The 17,482-nt window shown below is 43.2% G+C and overlaps 1 protein-coding gene across 1 annotated transcript; it reads left to right on the top strand.

The window, feature by feature from the left end:
- The first annotated feature begins 4,604 nt into the window (after positions 1-4,604).
- On the top strand, positions 4,605-15,060 carry LOC121854089 (probable cytochrome P450 6a18). Its single transcript, XM_042348475.1, has 3 exons — positions 4,605-4,876; positions 12,098-12,785; positions 14,560-15,060. The coding sequence occupies exons 1-3, from the start codon at positions 4,694-4,696 to the stop codon at positions 14,853-14,855; spliced, it is 1,167 nt and encodes a 388-aa protein (XP_042204409.1). The 5' UTR covers positions 4,605-4,693; the 3' UTR covers positions 14,856-15,060.
- Positions 15,061-17,482: the final 2,422 nt, after the last annotated feature.

Raw genomic sequence — 17,482 nt, forward strand, 5'->3', positions numbered from 1 at the left:
TAACTCCAGCTTGGTGACGTCGTCAAGGACACGAGCAATGTGGGTCCTGCAATTATATTGCTTTAACAAATTAGCTTGATGTAATTTAGGCTTCTTAGAGGAAGGAGGTGAGAATCGTCCACCAAAATCTATGGCTACCCGAGAAGATGGTTCTGCAACGACGGGTAAGGGTTCAAGTGGAACAGGACGGACTCTACCCTTGGCGGACATACGTGGACACTGATCACAATTCCTACAGAAAGCTCTAATATCCGCTCCCATACCTGGCCAGTAAAACTGATCAGCAACCTTCCTATAAGTTTTCCTACGAGAACAGTGACTTACAAGAGAGCTCTTGTGAGCTACAGAGAGAATGTTACTACGACAAACATCAGGGACAACAAGTAAAAACCGACCTACTTTAGCTGGTCGCTTGGATGAAACACAAGACCTGTGTAACACCCCATTAATAGAAACAAACTTATAAACCGACCCATCTCTCACCTGATCCTCCTCCCCGGAAGTCACCTTCTCCCTTACCCGCTTAAGAGTGGCACACGAGTCTTGAAGCTTGGCGAACTCCTTGGGCGTCACAGTCAGTGGCAACAAATTCGGCAGAATCAGGGGATGCGGTCGTTTCACCTTCGCCGTCAGTGGCCCTACAGCTTGGACCTTGGCGGCAGGCGTGGCGGCGTGAGAGGGTGGCGAGGCGACCTCGGCAGGTGGCGAGTCGTCGTCCTCAGCAGGTGGCGTGGGGACTGGTGCTGGTGGCGAGGAGACTAGTGCTGGTGGCGAGGAGAGTTTTAACGTTTCCGGGTCGTTAGGGTCACGAACACCGGGAACATTACCAATGAGGGCACTTGCACATTTAATGGGAGCTCTTACCACATTAGTCCAACCAGTGAAATAGGGGCAACGCAGGTAGCACCTAACAACAGGGAACTGGTCAACACGACCTAAATAATCGGCGACACTAACCTTCGGGCAGCTGGAGATGTCAGCGTCAGGCAGGGCTTCTTCAGAGACAATAATGCACGAGCAACCAGTGTCCCTGATGAAAGTAGATGCCCTAGACCCATTTATTGTTCCACTGACACAATAACGGGGGCAGCTCCTGACCTCCAAACAGAATCCGACCTTGTTGCTGGGTTGAGTGTCAGCAGTCTTGAAGGCGAGGGGATTCCTGGGACAGCGAGAACGAATGTGCCCTTCTCCTCCGCAGCTGTGACACCGCACGGCTGGTGAACTACTGTTGTGTACTCCTGGGGATGGTTCCTCGGAGGACGGAGGCTTCGCAATCTTCACTACAGGAGGGGAAGACTTGGGGTAGGCGTTGCGAGCAGACGCCCAGTTGTCGGCAAGATGCACAGCTTCTCCAAGCGTCGCTGGCTGGTGTTCTTTGATGAAAATTCTCAAGTCTGGAGGTAGAGAAGACAAAAACTGATCTAATATCATGAAGTTAGAGAGAGACTCAAAGGTTTCTTCAACCCCTGATGTCTCCAGCCATTGTTGAAATAAACGACCCAAGTGAATCGAAAACTGCTGGTACGTTTCTCCCTCTCTAATCTTCGTTCTGCGAAAATCAGCACGATAACCGTCAGAAGTCTTGCAAAATCCTCGCAAGAGAGCTTGCTTCAACAAGAGGTAATCTCGGGTGATGTCGGCAGACAGGGACGTGTAAATTTCTACCGGCTTACCACTCAGAAGGCTACCCAACCTTACAGCATAGCTATCTGGGGCTACACCAAGCAGCTCAGCTACCCGCTCAAACCTAACAAGGTAGGAGGCGATGTCTTCTTCACGGTACACAGGCAAGCTGGGTTTTACCACATTGTCCTGTATATGGCCAGAGGAGGCTGGTCTACTTGAAGCATTAATCCTAGCCAGTTCTAGGTCCTTTTCTGCCTGCAACTTAGCTAATTCGAACTCTCTTTCTCACGTTCCTCGAACTCTCTTTCTCACGTTCCTCCAACTCTCTCTCTTTCTGGCGTTCCTCTCTCTCTTTCTCTTTCTGACGTTCCTCTCTCTCTTTCTGACGTGCCTCTCTCTCTCTCTGACGTTCCTCTCTCTCGGCATTCTGTTGGGTGACCACATACTGACCAATGTCATTACCTGTCAGACCCAGGGCCACCGCTTGACCTTTCCACACATCAAAAGCAGACATAATGATCCAAAAGGCCAAGAACAAAGGAAAAAAACAAACAACTTACCCCGCAAATAGCCAAAGGCAACTCACCTAGTGGCTCAATCAGACCAGTAAATGGTTTGATCCGACTGGAGGGAACCTAGTTCCGCACCCAGCCCAGCTGAATCACCTCAGGGTAACGAAACCGCACCAGGTGAAACAACAAATATGCTATGACAGCATCCACAGTGCACCCCAACCAACACTAATTAACTTCCCCACGTACAAGGGAGAGCAACAAAATTAGCACACAGAAGGAAGGGATAACCACTGAACAACACTTGCTTCCGGGCCACAGACAGCAAGGTGGCGCGCTCACGGCGACTTACAACAACACCGGAACGAATGTTAAACCTCAGAAACCAAAGGTCAGAGCCAATCCTGGCAAGGTCGCCACTTGTAAAGGCCTGGGACTTAGGGATAGAAATCCCTTACCAGGCTAATCAGGATCTTAATAAAGGAAAGTCAAGGACCATGGTTTTCCGAGGAATAACAAACAACCGTTAGAGATTGGCATCTCTTTACTATAAAAATATATCACAAAACTCTGACACCACTCAACAAACATCAAATAATTACGGGAGTCAAACAATTAATGGAAGCAACAATTAAAGGAATCAAACAAATAATAGAATCGAACAATAAAGGGGAGTCAGCAATTAATGGAATCAAACAATTAAATGGGGTCAACAATTGATAGAATCGAACAATAAAGGGGAGTCAGCAATTAATGGAATCAAACAATGAACAAATATTTCCTACGGCAGTGGCCCTGGGGGAAGGTTCTGGAACGCGGTGATGCACACTCAGGGTAGGGAAGCGTCCATTCACTCCACACTCAGCAACGTCTTGAAAAGGCAGGAGAACACCGGGGCACCGACGGAATGTGATGAATTGATGGTCGTGGTATGCGGTAGTGGTAGATGACCAGAGAGTTGGCAGTTGATAGGTGAAGGTCTGGGAACACAGCCCACGAGTCCAGGACCTATGATGAGATCACAGCCAGAATTTGACGGACAGCAGGGTAGCTAGATACTGACGGTATGGCGGCTGGGTTGAATCTGCTCGTGGCGGAGATAGTCGCTGCCGTTATCACCTCCGTCCAACCACCCCAAGGGTCGTCTGCACCAGCAAACGAGCGAGTTAGCAGCGGTAACTAGCCGGAGGATCGTTTCCGCCCTTACACCCAGTGTGATGCAATGAGCCAGTGTGATGCAATGACCAAGTGTGATGCAATGAGCCAGAGTGATGCATTGTCCCGGTGTGATGCAATGAGCCAGTGTGGTGCATTGTCCCAGTGTGATGCAATGAGCCAGTGTGGTGCATTGACCCAGTGTGATGCAATGAGCCAGTGTGATGCAATGACCAAGTGTGATGCAATGAGCCAGAGTGATGCATTGTCCCAGTGTGATGCAATGAGCCAGTGTGGTGCATTGTCCCAGTGTGGTGCAATGAGCCAGAGTGATGCAATGACCCAGTGTGATGCAATGACCAAGTGTGGTGCATTGACCCAGTGTGGTGCAATGAGCCAGTGTGGTGCATTGTCCCAGTGTGATGCAATGAGCCAGTGTGATGCATTGACCCAGTGTGGTGCAATGAGCCAGTATGTTGCATTGAGCCAGTGTGGTTCATCCTCACCTCTCCAAATCAGTTGTAAATAATATATGATAGTTATTACAAAAAGAAAACCTGTAACTGGAGTTGTGAGGAAGTGTCCAACTGGTCAGCATAAAATTATGAAAAATAACTATTCCCGTTTAAAATGAATTACCTAAAGATTATACAGTCCCAGTTTATCTCACCTGAAGATTAACCAGCCCATTATTATTTGGGGGTTTAAGTTTGGGTAATGTAGGTTAGATTAAGGGTGGTTAATCTGCAGGGAATATAAGGTGGGGTGGTTAATCTTCAGGGAATATAAGGTGGGGTGGTTAATCTTCAGGGAATATAAGGTGGGGTGGTTAATCTTCAGGGAATATAAGGTGGGGTGGTTAATCTTCAGGGAATATAAGGTGGGGTGGTTAATCTTCAGGGAATATAAGGTGGGGTGGTTAATCTTCAGGGAATATAAGGTGGGATGGTTAATCTTCAGGGAATGTAAGGTGGGGTGGTTAATCTTCAGGGAATATAAGGCGGGGTGGTTAGTCTTCAGGGAATATAAGGTGGGGTGGTTAATCTTCAGGGAATATAAGGTGGTGTGGTTAATCGTCAGGGAATATAAGGTGGGGTGGTTAATCCTCGTGGAATATAAGGTGGGGTGGTTAATCTTCAGGGAATATAAGTTGGGTGGTTAATCTTCAGGTGACTCGCCCCTGCAATAGTACCCCAATTTTACTGAGGCTCAGATGTGACTGGTACTGTTATCTTGTCCTGGGAAAAAATTAAACTACGACACTCTAATCTATATTAATTTTTTACTTCTTCAGATTGAGCAAGGGGAGACATGGAGAACGTATATGACACGACAAGAAGTGGAATATGAAACAATAAAAAAACAAGAGAGAGAAAAACTCAGGGAATAAAACAAATATGGAGGCATCAACGTGGACTGTGGGTCTGGCAGTGGTGTTACTGTTCATTGTGTATTGCTGGAGGAAGTTTTCGTACTGGTCATCACGTGGTGTTCCCTCAATCCCCGTTTTTCGCAACTTTTACATTTATCTCCACATGATCTTCAAGCGTACTAAACCCTTTTGGTACTTCCTAAATGAGGTAAGGCTGTCTAACCTAACCTAACCCAACCTAACGTTCTTTATATACAAGTGTCTGGTGATGAATGTGCGCCTGTATTCCCACCTAATTGATTAAAGGATCCACTGATTATAGGATCAATATATCCACTTGAGTTTGCATATACAGTGATTCATTGACAATGTTTCACAGTTACTCACTGTATACACTCGGTGGAATCATCAGGTTCGTTTTTGTTTTGCTTATACCTTTTAGAACGATACCACCGTTCACGAAAATACTTTGAGATGCTTTTAAACCTCTATAATGCATATGTATAGCCCATCCAGCTTTTTATCGCTCTAGCTTTAAAGCCTGCAACTATGTGTGTGTGTGTGTGTGTGTGTGTACAGCTATATGTTTTAGAATGTTCCTCTGGGTGCTAGGAGTTTACAATACAGTACATGGTATTGAAACATTGGTACAGTGGTGTCAGATCCAGTGGTGTGGGTCTCGAGGCTCTGTTGTTTCAGTCTTGGTGTCGGTCTCAGACCTCGAAGAATTACACGACTCATTTCAAATTTGTTGGAGGAAATTGTCCCCTGGTTAAGTTTGAGGTCAGGCAGGAGTAATTAATTCACCTTGACTGCTAACCCCGCGTCCAAGTCGGGGAAGAGTTGACCATAATATATTTGGGATTTAATGGACCAAGATAAATTTTCTTAAAAAAGGTGACCCAGGTACCCGACTCCACTTAGTTTTTATATTACCACGCGCACGCACACACACACACACACTTCGCAACAGAGTCATCCGCGAAATACGCACTGCAAAGAAGTCCCACTACCCAACCAAATTACAACACCTGAAGCAGACCAACATCAGTCAATGGTATGGTAAGCTTAAAGAACTCTGTGGACTAAACAATATGACACACCCCCTCCCCTTCCTTAGCCATCTCACTAATGTTGACGCAGCTGAGCAAACAAATAACCATTTCGCTACTATATGCCAGACGCTCCCACGGCTCGACACAACCACTCTCCCTGCTTACCTACCAGCCCCCCTTCCCACTGACTTAGTAGAAGAATTTGACGTAGCAAAACGCCTGGACAAACTAAAATTAAAACGCTCTACCACCCCCATTGACTTACCAATGAAACTCTTCAAGGAGTTCTCCCCGGAGCTTGCTAAACCCCTCTGCTCCATCATCAATGCTTCTCTCAGTCAAGCCAGATGCCCAGCTGACTGGAAGACCTCTTATGTATCACCAGTGCCCAAGTCAACCAGCCCACAATCCTTAAATCAGCTACGACCTATTGCAATCACCCCAATACCCAGCCTAATATGTGAAAGTTTTGTGTTTGACTGGGCTTATGCTGATATTGCAAGAGTCGTAGACCCTCAGCAATTTGGCAACATGAAAACTTCCTCCACCACTCACTGTCTTGTCAGCTTTCTCGATTACATATACCGCCATCTCGAGAAACGAAAAACGTCTGTAGCTGTCGCCTTCATTGATTTCACTAAAGCGTTCGACCTAGTCGACCACAATATAATCATAAACAAAGCTATTGACCTCGGGCTTCGGAGAAGTCTCATACCATGGCTTACAGACTTCCTCAGTGACCGACGCCAAGCTGTACGCTTCCGAGGGGCTGTCTCCACCTTTCAGTCACTCACCTGTGGCGTCCCCCAAGGCACCAAGATGGGACCACTCTGCTTCCTTATGCTCATCAATGATGCCCTAAGAGAAACCCCTGCTCGCTGGAAATATGTCGACGACTCCACCATTGGGATCAGCGTCAACAATTCTGCTCCCAACTATACCGCCCTTCAGGATTTATTGAACAGTCTCCAAAACTGGGCCACCAACAACCATGTCACCATCAACCATACCAAGACCATGGTTATGCACATCAACCTCTCCTCCGACATTGTCCTACCTCCTTCCATTACCCTAGGTCCGAACACACTCCAGGTTGTAGATTCCACGAAGCTCCTCGGCGTCACCATAGACAACAAACTAAATTGGAAACCACACGTCAGTGAAGTTGTCAAAGCCTCCAGTTTCCGTCTCCACCTGCTCCGCCGACTGAAGTCCCTCGGAGTTCCTGCACACGAGCTCCTCAGTGTATACACAACATTCATACTTCCCAAGCTCACCTATGCCTCCCCCACCTGGTCTTCCTCCCTAAATGCCACACAACGTAAACACCTAGAAAAAGTGCAAAAGAGGGCATGCAAAATTATTCTCTCCCCTTCCTACTCCACATATCAAGAAGCGCTCAACACACTGACCCTTTCGACTCCAACTGACCATCACCACGACCTTATCTGCAAATTTGGTAAGAAGCTTCTACACCATCCCCGACACCGGCTCCTACTACCACCTGACATCCCCTGTCCGAGAATTGCTGTTCGACACCACAACCGCATCCAGCCCATACGTGCACGAACCGATCGCTATAAGAACAGCCCAGTCCCAACCATTGTAAAAATTATCAATAACATGTAATAAATCAGTGTATTCACTCCCGGTAAACACTGCTCCTTACACTGTCACTATGTTGAAATGAACTGTAGTTTGAGCTGATCCCCATCTAAGTTATTATATGTCTTATTTGTGTCACTTATGTTACTTGTATATTATTTGTAATTCGTAACCCATTCCCCAAATATGTAACTGTATATTTTCAGCCTTCTGGCTGCCAAGCTCTTTCAATAAACCGTTAATTATTATTATTATTATTACACACACACACACACACACACACACACTGATCATAAGAAGAACATAAGAACATAAGAATGGAGGAAACTGCAGTGGGCCTATTGGCCCATGCTGGACAGTCCCGTTTACACCCAACCCCTATTGCTCATATATCCATCCAACCTATGTTTGAAGCTATCCAGCGTATTAGAGTTAATGATGATGTTTGGTAACTTGTTCCACTCAGCCACTATTCTATTTCCAAACCAATGTTTACCTATCCCGCGCCTAAATCTAAATTTATCTAACTTAAGACCATTGTTACGAGTTCGCTCCTAGTTGGATAGTTTGAGTATTTTTGTAATGTCCCCTTTGTTTAGCCCTGACTTCCATTTATACACCTCTATCGTATCGCCCCTCACTCTACGTCTCTCAAGGGAGTGCAAATTGAGATGCTTTAACCTGTCTCTGTACTCAAGGTTATTAATGCCCGGGATTAGTCTTGTCATTCTCCTCTGAATTCTTTCTAGGGATTCTATATCCATTCTGTCTTACGATGACCAGAATTGAACTGCATAATCCAGGTGAGGTCTCACAAGCGCAAGATATAGTTTTAGGATGACTTCGCTAGTCTTGTAATTAACACTCCTTTGTATGAAACCAAATACTTTATTAGCCTTGTTTCGAGCAAATACAAATTGTTTACTTGGCTTATGATTCCTACTTATCATTACTCCTAAATCTTTCTCACAGTCGGATTTCTCTATAACAACGTTGTTCATCTGGTTTCTCTGTTTACATCTCCTGGACTACGTACTTTACATTTGTCCACATTGAATTTCATCTGCCATTTTTTAGACGACTCGATTTTTTGTTTTTTAGATCTTCCTATAGTTTGCGGAGTCCTAGTCAGATTTAATTACACGCCCTATTTTAGTGGCATCTGCAAATTTACGTATGTTGCTGTCTATGCCGATATCTACGTCGTTTATATATATAATAAATAATAATGGTCCAAGTACTGAGCCTTGGGGTACTCCACTAGTGATGTTACTCCAGTCGGATTTACTGCAGTTTATGCTCACTCGCTGTTTCCTGTCCTGTAACCACGCCCTAATCCATTTTATAATATCTCCTCCAATGCCATGAGCCTCCACTTTTCTTATTAGTCTTTCGTGGGGAACTCTGTCACAGGCTTTGCTATAGTCGAGGTATACCACATCATAGTCGTGCCCGTCGTCCATTGATTCTAAAACAGCTGAAAAGAATGTTAACAGATTAGTTAGACATGATCGCCCGCTTGTGAAGCCATGTTGGGAATCAGTGATCAACTTGTGCTTCTCCAGGTGATTTCGAATAGAGTTTGAAATTATTGCTTCCAGTTATAATTTGCCTACAATTGATGTTAAACTGATTGGACGATAGTTAGAGGATAGTAATCTATCTCCCTTCTTGAAAGTCGGTATTACATTCGCTATCCTCCAGGATTCTGGTAATTACATACGGTTTTAAGGACATGTTAAACAACTTTGCTAATGGCCTACTAAGCTCTTCTTTACATTCCTTTAATACTCTGGCAAATATATCATAGAGACCTGGTGACTTATTAGGCTTTAGTTTGTCTATTTGCTTACTAACATCGTTACTATTCACTACTATCTCGCTTAATCTATTTTCTTCACTATCTCTGTATATAGTCGGTGCCTCGGGTATCATATTTAAATTTTCGGTGGTGAAAACTATTGAAAAATATTTATTCATATTATTGCTAATTTCTCCGTCGTTATCAGTTAGCTCGCTGGTATCTGACTGTATTGGTCCAATCTTGTATCGTGTTTTAGTTTGATACATTTGAAAGAATCCCTTGGGGTTTGACTTTGCCTCCCTTGCTACCTTCAGTTCATTATTCCTCTTTGCTTTTCTTATCTCGGTCTTAACCCTACTGGCCAATACCTTATAATAATCTCGGTGGTAAATTTAATCACGATTTATTCTCCTACCTATAGCCTTCCTTTGTCCAATAATATTCTTTAAATAATTATTTATCCATTAGAGTCATTGTTATATGATCCAAGTTTTCTGTATGGTATTTTCTGCCTTTGTGCATTAAGTAACTCAATATTTAAATTGTTGTGGAACTCGTCAACCTCAGATCTTGTGATCAGGTCATCCTCAGCCGTTATATTTTGTGAGGTTATCGTTGTCAGGTCTCCAAGTAGAGTGAGGTCGCCCTCTGTGGGTACATTGTGTGAGGTCATATAATTCACACCCAAACGTGATACCTCTTTTCCCAGCTGCCTTTTCAAACTATCAAAGTTTGCCCTTCTGAAATCTGGAACTTTAATGGAATTTTCCTTGCCACTGCCTTAAATTCTAATATGAATCTAATTTCTTTGTGACTGCTGTTCGCAAGTTCGTTCCCTACCTCGGCAGTACTAATGAGGTTTTCTCAGTTTGACAGAAGTAAATCGAGTATATTATTACCCCTGGTGGGTTCGGTTATATGTTGGCTTAGGAAACAGTCCTGGATTGTTTCAAGAAAATCCTCTGATTCTGGGTTACCAGTAAGGTCGATCCAATTTATTTGACTAAAGTTAAAGTCGCCTACTATACAGACGTTGCTGTGTCTGGATGCCCTGTGTTATTTCATCCCAAATAAGTCGCTCATTAACTCTATCAAGATTAGGAGGTGATTAGATTTCCCCTACCATCGGTTAATTCTATCAACATTGATTCTTTATTCAGTTCAGTTTTTATTTCCTAATTTATTTCACATTTCACATTATCCCTGACATAGATTGCTACTCCGCCACCTTTCCTAATCTGCCTATCAGTATGGCATAATTTGCAACCTGCAATTTGGTACTCGACAGGTAACTTACGTGAGTCTAAGTTTATCCATGTTTCGGTGAATGCTATTATATCGATTTTTTTAGGTACATTCCAACGCCCTGATTTCATCCATTTTGTTTCTCATACTCCTACTGTTTGAGTAATAGACATTTACGTTATTCGTGTTCTGAGTCCTCTCTTTGACGCGTTTGGGTTTTAACTCCCTGCCTAAATTAGTTTCGTCATCATTCCTAGCACTATTTCTCTGTAACCTTTCACTTTGTTTATCCTCTGCCACTGCAGTCTCCTCCACCTCCGTACCCATATGTTGCCCTAGCAGTTTAAAGATTTCGACATTTTTGGAATTGCCCTTTTCAGATAGCCAGCCAGAGATGCCACCCCAGCCCTAGACAGATGTACCTCATCCGTAGCATAAAGGTCCCTTCTTCCGTAAAAGTTGTCCCAGTTGCCCACGAATGGGACTGATATTGACTTGCAATATCTGTCAAAACTGCCGTTGACACCAACTGCCCTTGACAACCATTCATTGCCACCTTTCTTTCTAGACAGGACACCCCATATGATAGGGATCCCTCCCGTCTACCTAATATGTTCTATAGCTGTCTTGAACGTATCAAGGAGCTCCTCACAAAAACACCGGCTAATATCATTGCCTTCTGCACTGAGGCAGATAATAGGTTTGTTCCCATTACCAGACAAGATATTGTCCATCCTGTCAACTATATCCCCCACCCCAGTTTCTGGCAAGCAAACCCCCATCCTATTTTTATTTTTACCACAAAAAGCTCTATCCAAATACCGTACCTGGTAATCGCCAACAATTAAGGTTTTCTTACCTTCCTTGTTCACCCTCTCCCTGACTATGCTAACGTCCAATTCGTCTATCAAAGGACTAAAAGAGTTTTTACACTTAGCTGCTGCTGTCTTATCCTTGGTGTGTTTTCTTACCACCAGTTTGGTCGTTCCTCTCCTCACAACCTTCCATTCTCCTGAGTTTTCGTCAGACACTGGCTTTCCTTCTCTTGTTTCTTTCTTCATCTTCACTAACACTTCCTTTAATTTCAAGTTTTCTTCCTTGACCCTCTCTAACTCGGTCAGAAGTTCGGCCCTCAGAAGGGCACATCCCTGTTCTGAAGTAGCACTAGCCTTTACCGGTATTACAATATGGTGAATTTGTGATTCAGGTGAGCTTTATTACCCGAGGTTGTTTTTAACCCCTGCTGGTGAGCCTGGGTCCCTCTCACCGCTTCACCCCCAAAGACCAGCCCTGGCCTCACCCATGACACTACACAGCCTCTCACAGTTCTCTGTACAATATCAACAATCTGTTAACTCTAATCACACTGTCGTGTAAGAAATGTTCAAGTAAAACAAATTGTTTATTTTGTCCTTAAGTTTCTTAGTTCAAATGTTGATATTCTATAACAATGCTATTGGTTAAATCAGTCAGCTGTAATACCCTTAGTAGCTACAGTAGCAAATATTTACATGATTTAAGACAACACTTACCTGCCATCATCCAAGAATTTCAACCCCCAAAACAATTTACAAGTATGAACCGAGATCCTAATGTCTTACTTAAAAGAAAAATACTATTTGTTCATGACGCCACAACTATTTTCATAATGTGCCCCCGTGTTTGATCCTATAACATCTACATGTTATTTAAATACATGTTAATGTTTCTCTTCACCCAGACGTATCACGAGAATGAAGGGAACAACTTCGTAGGCGCCTACGAGATCTTCAAGCCGTCCCTGATCGTGCGTGACCCTGGGCTAGTCAAGCGCATTATGATTCAGGACTTTGACCACTTCAGCGAGCGAAGGACATTTGGTAATTCCAAGAAAGACGAATGCTTGAGAGAAATGCTTTTTCTCATCAACGGCAGCCACTGGAAAGGCGTCAGGTCTATTATGTCCCCAACTTTCACCTCCGGCAGGATGCGTCAAATGTACCACCTAGTGGAGGAGAAAGCAGATGCTTTAATAGAACGTCTTCAGCGACACTGCCAAGAGAAATCTTTCGTTAAGACAAAGACAATTTACGCCCGTTATGTCATGGATGTTATAGGTACCTGTGCTTTCGGTATCAAGTGCAACTCCATCAACAATGAGGAGGAAGAATTTTGCAAGAAAGCAAGTGAGCTGAACGCCATCAGCGCGCGGGGAACATTACGGGGAATAGCTCTGTTAACGCTACCTAATTCAGTGTTGAATGCAATCGGGATTTCTTTTACCACTCCACCGTTCCTGTTCTTCCAGCGCGTGGTGGAGGAGACAATTAAGAATAGAGAGATGGGAGTGAAGCGGGGAGACTTCCTGGACCTGTTGCTAGAACAGCGGGAGGAGCAGAGCAACTCGAACACCAAGACACCTAAGTACCGTGAGTGTTGTTCAGGTCTTTGTTTAGTATTTGTTTAAATTCAGATTTGGCATCGGTTGGGAGGATGATTTTCTTCTCCCAGAGGGACAAACAGAAGGCGATCAGTTAATTAAGACAGTATCGGCACTGTTTAGTACTCATCTTGGCCTCCGTCTTTGTAAGTTAATCAGTTATAATATGCATTTTCACCAATTAAAATTAAAACTATATAAACGAATCTTCGAAAATCCAGAGCCTTAGTTAGAAGACGCCACCTGGAGCCTCAAGTCACCCCCTGCCTCCTGGTAATGATATAACTCATAATCTGTTTTCATTCGATGTTTATGTAAACATTACAGTTGATAGAACATCTTTGGTCAACACAAGACAGAGGCCACCAAATATGGTCATAGCGTTTATCAGCTGAGATGTACAATAACAATACCCTATTGTTTATATGCATGAATTCCTTATAAACTAAAGAACATACGTGAATTACTCAATAATGCAACACTATTGATAATAATATTAGATTCGATGCATTTAATGAGAAATGTCTTTAAGGTTAGGAATTAATGTAAGAAAAATTAAAAAGGAAAGAATATATTTTGTCTGCACTTGACGGGGTTTTAAAGTGACTAATCACACGAGATTTAACTGTTGTCTAAATTACAATATTTTGTTCCCCTGTAATTTAATCACGCTTAAAAGTTGGTGTTGGCTGTTGATCTCCAAATAGATTCAGCGGGGCCTAACAGTTTACAGTGTATCAATGTAAAGAATAACTTTTTTTCACAGTATTTGTAATTTCTTTCATTTAAAGTTTTTAAGAGGTGCCAAGGAAATACTGTGACACCGCTACTTAACGAATTTTATTGTGTAGATTCTGCTCACGATAGGTTTAGTTCTTTGAATTTATTAGCTGCCAGTCTGAGCTCCCATTAGTATGCATTGACAGATTAATGCCAAGTGTACAGCACAAAATGCAGCTGACAAAAAAAACAAAACAAGCATCGTAATAAGCTTTTTGATTAAGTAGCAACTTAAGTAGCATGGGACGTCATTTTCTCATTATTTTATTTATTTCTTTGTTTTATGTGATTGCAAGACTTGAAACCTATTGGGTGTCACTTAAAATACGACTTTTCCTCTGTACTGTTTTACTCTCTTGGGTTAAGATCTCGTACTATAGGTGTGGACGTTCAGTTTGACAATGATCCTTTGTTAACTTGCAATAGTTTGTATGGGGGATCAAGGTACAAGTAAAGCCATTCTTAACCTAACGCTGCTCAGGTTTCTTTCATTCTTATTATGTTCTCAGAGTAGGATAAGTTAGATTAGAATGGAATACGTTTAAGTTAGTTTAAGTTTGTCTGGGATGAGGTTAGGTTAAGTTAGGTTAGGTTAGGTTAGGTTAGGTTAGGTTAAGTTAGGTTAGGTTAGGTTAGGTTAGGTTAGGTTAGGTTAGGTTAGGTTAGGTTAGGTTAGGCTAGGTTAGGCTAGGTTAGGTTATACTGGGGTTAGATTAGGTTATGTTATATTAGACTGGGGTATAATAACATAAGCTCATGTGTGTTTAGGCCAGACTACGTGAAACTAAGATTAACTTATATTTGACTGTGCTAAAGGTTTCTTGTCATTATATAATTGTATCATATCTCACCAAGAGTAAAATTATCAACGTTTTCGGTTAGGTTAGGTTAGGTTAGGTTAGGTTCGATGCTCTTTCACATTACTGTACAGTACAACTCGACCACTTCCTGCTGAGCACTCCCTCTTGGTCTCTCCTTTCCAGCTATAAAAGACTCGACGATCGTCGCTCAGTCCGTCCTGTTCCTTATCGTGGGTCATGAAACTACAGCCGGCACCATGGCCTTCGTCTCCTACTACCTGGCCCGCAACCCACACCTCCAGCACCGACTTCGTCAGGAACTGAGGGACATAGTGGAAGAACACGGCACGCTTACCTACCAGACCATCATGGAGGCGCCATTCTTAGACGCCATTTTCTCAGGTGATGAACAGTTACTTAACTTTTTAGATATTTTTTTATTCTTTCTTTTTTATTTACTAATACTTTTAGAGGTTTGAAATAAAGTAGATGCTCGTGGTTACTCTTCAGCTGCGTTACCAAGAGAAAGCCGAGCACCGTTTGGCTCGCAACACTAAATTTGCTGTGGAATAACGACATTGGATCAACGCTTCCATGGAAGAGTTGTAAAATCATGGGAAATTACTGGCGAACCGAGGCACGGTGCTCTGTGGCCAGTGCCCCTCACGGTGGTTGACTCCCCTGCTGACGGTGGTTGACTCCCCTGCTGATGTTGGTTTATTCCCCTGCTGGCGGTGGTTGACTCCCCTGCTGGCGGTGGTTGACTCCCCTGCTGACGGTGGTTGACTCCCCTGTTGACTGTGGCTGACTCCTGCTGATAGTGGTTGACTTCCCCTGTTGACTGTGGCTAACTCCTGTTGACTGTGGTTGACTCCTGCTGGCGGTGGTTGACTCCCCTGTTGACTGTGGCTGACTCCTGCTGATAGTGGTTGACTCCCCTGCTGGCGGTGGTTGACCTGTGCTGACGGATTAATTCACCTTAAGTTTAACCCTCCCAGCTATTTCACCGTAAAATTAACCACCCAAATGTTAACCTAACCTAACCTATCATAACCCTCCACCCAAGGTAACATCAGAGTGTTTAATCATCAGGTGAACTAATCTAGGGGCTAATTTTCAGGTGAATGTATGAGAAACTCTTCAGAATGAGATGTGTCTATTTACGCTGTGATGTACAATTTGTTGATATTTTACATTAATATTTAATTCAAAGTTAAATGGAAACCTAACCTAACCTAACCTGACAAAGATATCTTCAGGTGTGTTAATTGCTCTGCCAGGTAATATATTTTATGGGTTTGTGAATCTTGAGAATTGTATATGTACAGTACAAGACCAAGAAAGGGTATTATTACTGTAGTAGAAGAAGTAGTAATTCTATTATTATTATTATTATTATTATTATTATTATTATTATTATTATTATTATTATTATTATTATTATTATTATTATTATTATTATTTTTATTATTATGATTATTATTATTATTATTATTATTATTATTATTATTATTATTATTATTATTATTATTATTATTATTATTATTATTATTATTATTATTATTATTATTATTCCCGAACAGAGACTCAACCCGATAGCAGTAGTAATTGAACGACAATGTTCTCAAGACTACAGGTTAGTCATACATAAACACGCATACTCCCATACACACACCCATACTGTTATACACATACTCATACAGTCATACACACACTCATATTGTCATACACACACAACCATATAGTCATACACTCACACCCATAATGTCATATACACACCCATACTGTCATACACACACACCCATAGTCATACACCCACCCATAGTCATACACACACCCATAGTCATACACCCATCCATAGTCATACACCCACCCATAGTCATACACCCACCCATAGTCATACACCCACCCATAGTCATACACACACCCATAGTCATACACCCACCCATGTCATACACCCACCCATAGTCATACACCCACCCATAGTCATACACCACCCATATCATACACACCCACCCATAGTCATACACACACCCATAGTCATACACCCACCCATAGTCATACACCCACCCATAGTCATACACACACCCATAGTCATACACCCACCCATAGTCATACACCCACCCATAGTCATACACACACCCATAGTCATGCCAATCTACCCATAGTCATACACCCACCCATAGTCATACACCCACCCATAGTCATACACACACCCATAGTCATACACCCACCCATAGTCATACACCCACCCATAGTCATACACACACCCATAGTCATACACCCACCCATAGTCATACACACACCCATAATCATACACCCACCCATAGTCATACACTCACCCATTGTCATACACCCACCCATAGTCATACACCCACCCATAGTCATACACTCACCCATAGTCATACACCCACCCATAGTCATGCACCCACCCATTGTCATACACCCACCCATAGTCATGCACCCACCCATTGTCATACACCCACCCATAGTCATACACCCACCCATAGTCATACACCCACCCATATAGTCATACGCCCACCCATTGTCATACACCCACCCATAGTCATACACCCACCCATAGTCATACACCCACCCATAGTCATACACCCACCCATTGTCATACACCCACCCATAGTCATGCACCCACCCATAGTCATACACCCACCCATTGTCATACACCCACCCATAGTCATACACACACACACACACAGTCATACACCCAGCACCCATAGTCATACACCCACCCATAGTCATACACCCACCCATAGTCATACACACACCTATAGTCATACACCCACCCATAGTCATACACCCACCCATAGTCATACACCCACCCATAGTCATACACACACCTATAGTCATACACCCACCCATAGTCATACACCCAACCATAGTCATACACCCACCCATAGTCGTACACCCACCCATAGTCGTACACCCACCCATAGTCATACACCTACCCAGAGTCATACACCCACCCATTGTCATACACCCACCTATAGTCATACATTCACCCATTGTCATACACCCACCCATAGTCATACACCCACCCATAGTCATACACCCACCCATAGTCATGCACCCACCCATTGTCATACACCCA

Source organism: Homarus americanus, unplaced genomic scaffold, assembly GCF_018991925.1.
Source record: "Homarus americanus isolate GMGI-L3 unplaced genomic scaffold, GMGI_Hamer_2.0 scaffold51935, whole genome shotgun sequence".
In the NCBI taxonomy this organism is placed as follows: domain Eukaryota; kingdom Metazoa; phylum Arthropoda; class Malacostraca; order Decapoda; family Nephropidae; genus Homarus; species Homarus americanus.

Coding starts and splice junctions, on each gene's coding strand:
- LOC121854089 (XM_042348475.1), top strand. CDS start 4,694: ATGGAGGCATCAACGTGGACTGTGGGTCTGGCAGTGGTGTTACTGTTC. Junction 4,877..12,097: donor TTTGGTACTTCCTAAATGAG/GTAAGGCTGTCT, acceptor CTCTTCACCCAG/ACGTATCACGAGAATGAAGG. Junction 12,786..14,559: donor CACCAAGACACCTAAGTACC/GTGAGTGTTGTT, acceptor TCTCCTTTCCAG/CTATAAAAGACTCGACGATC.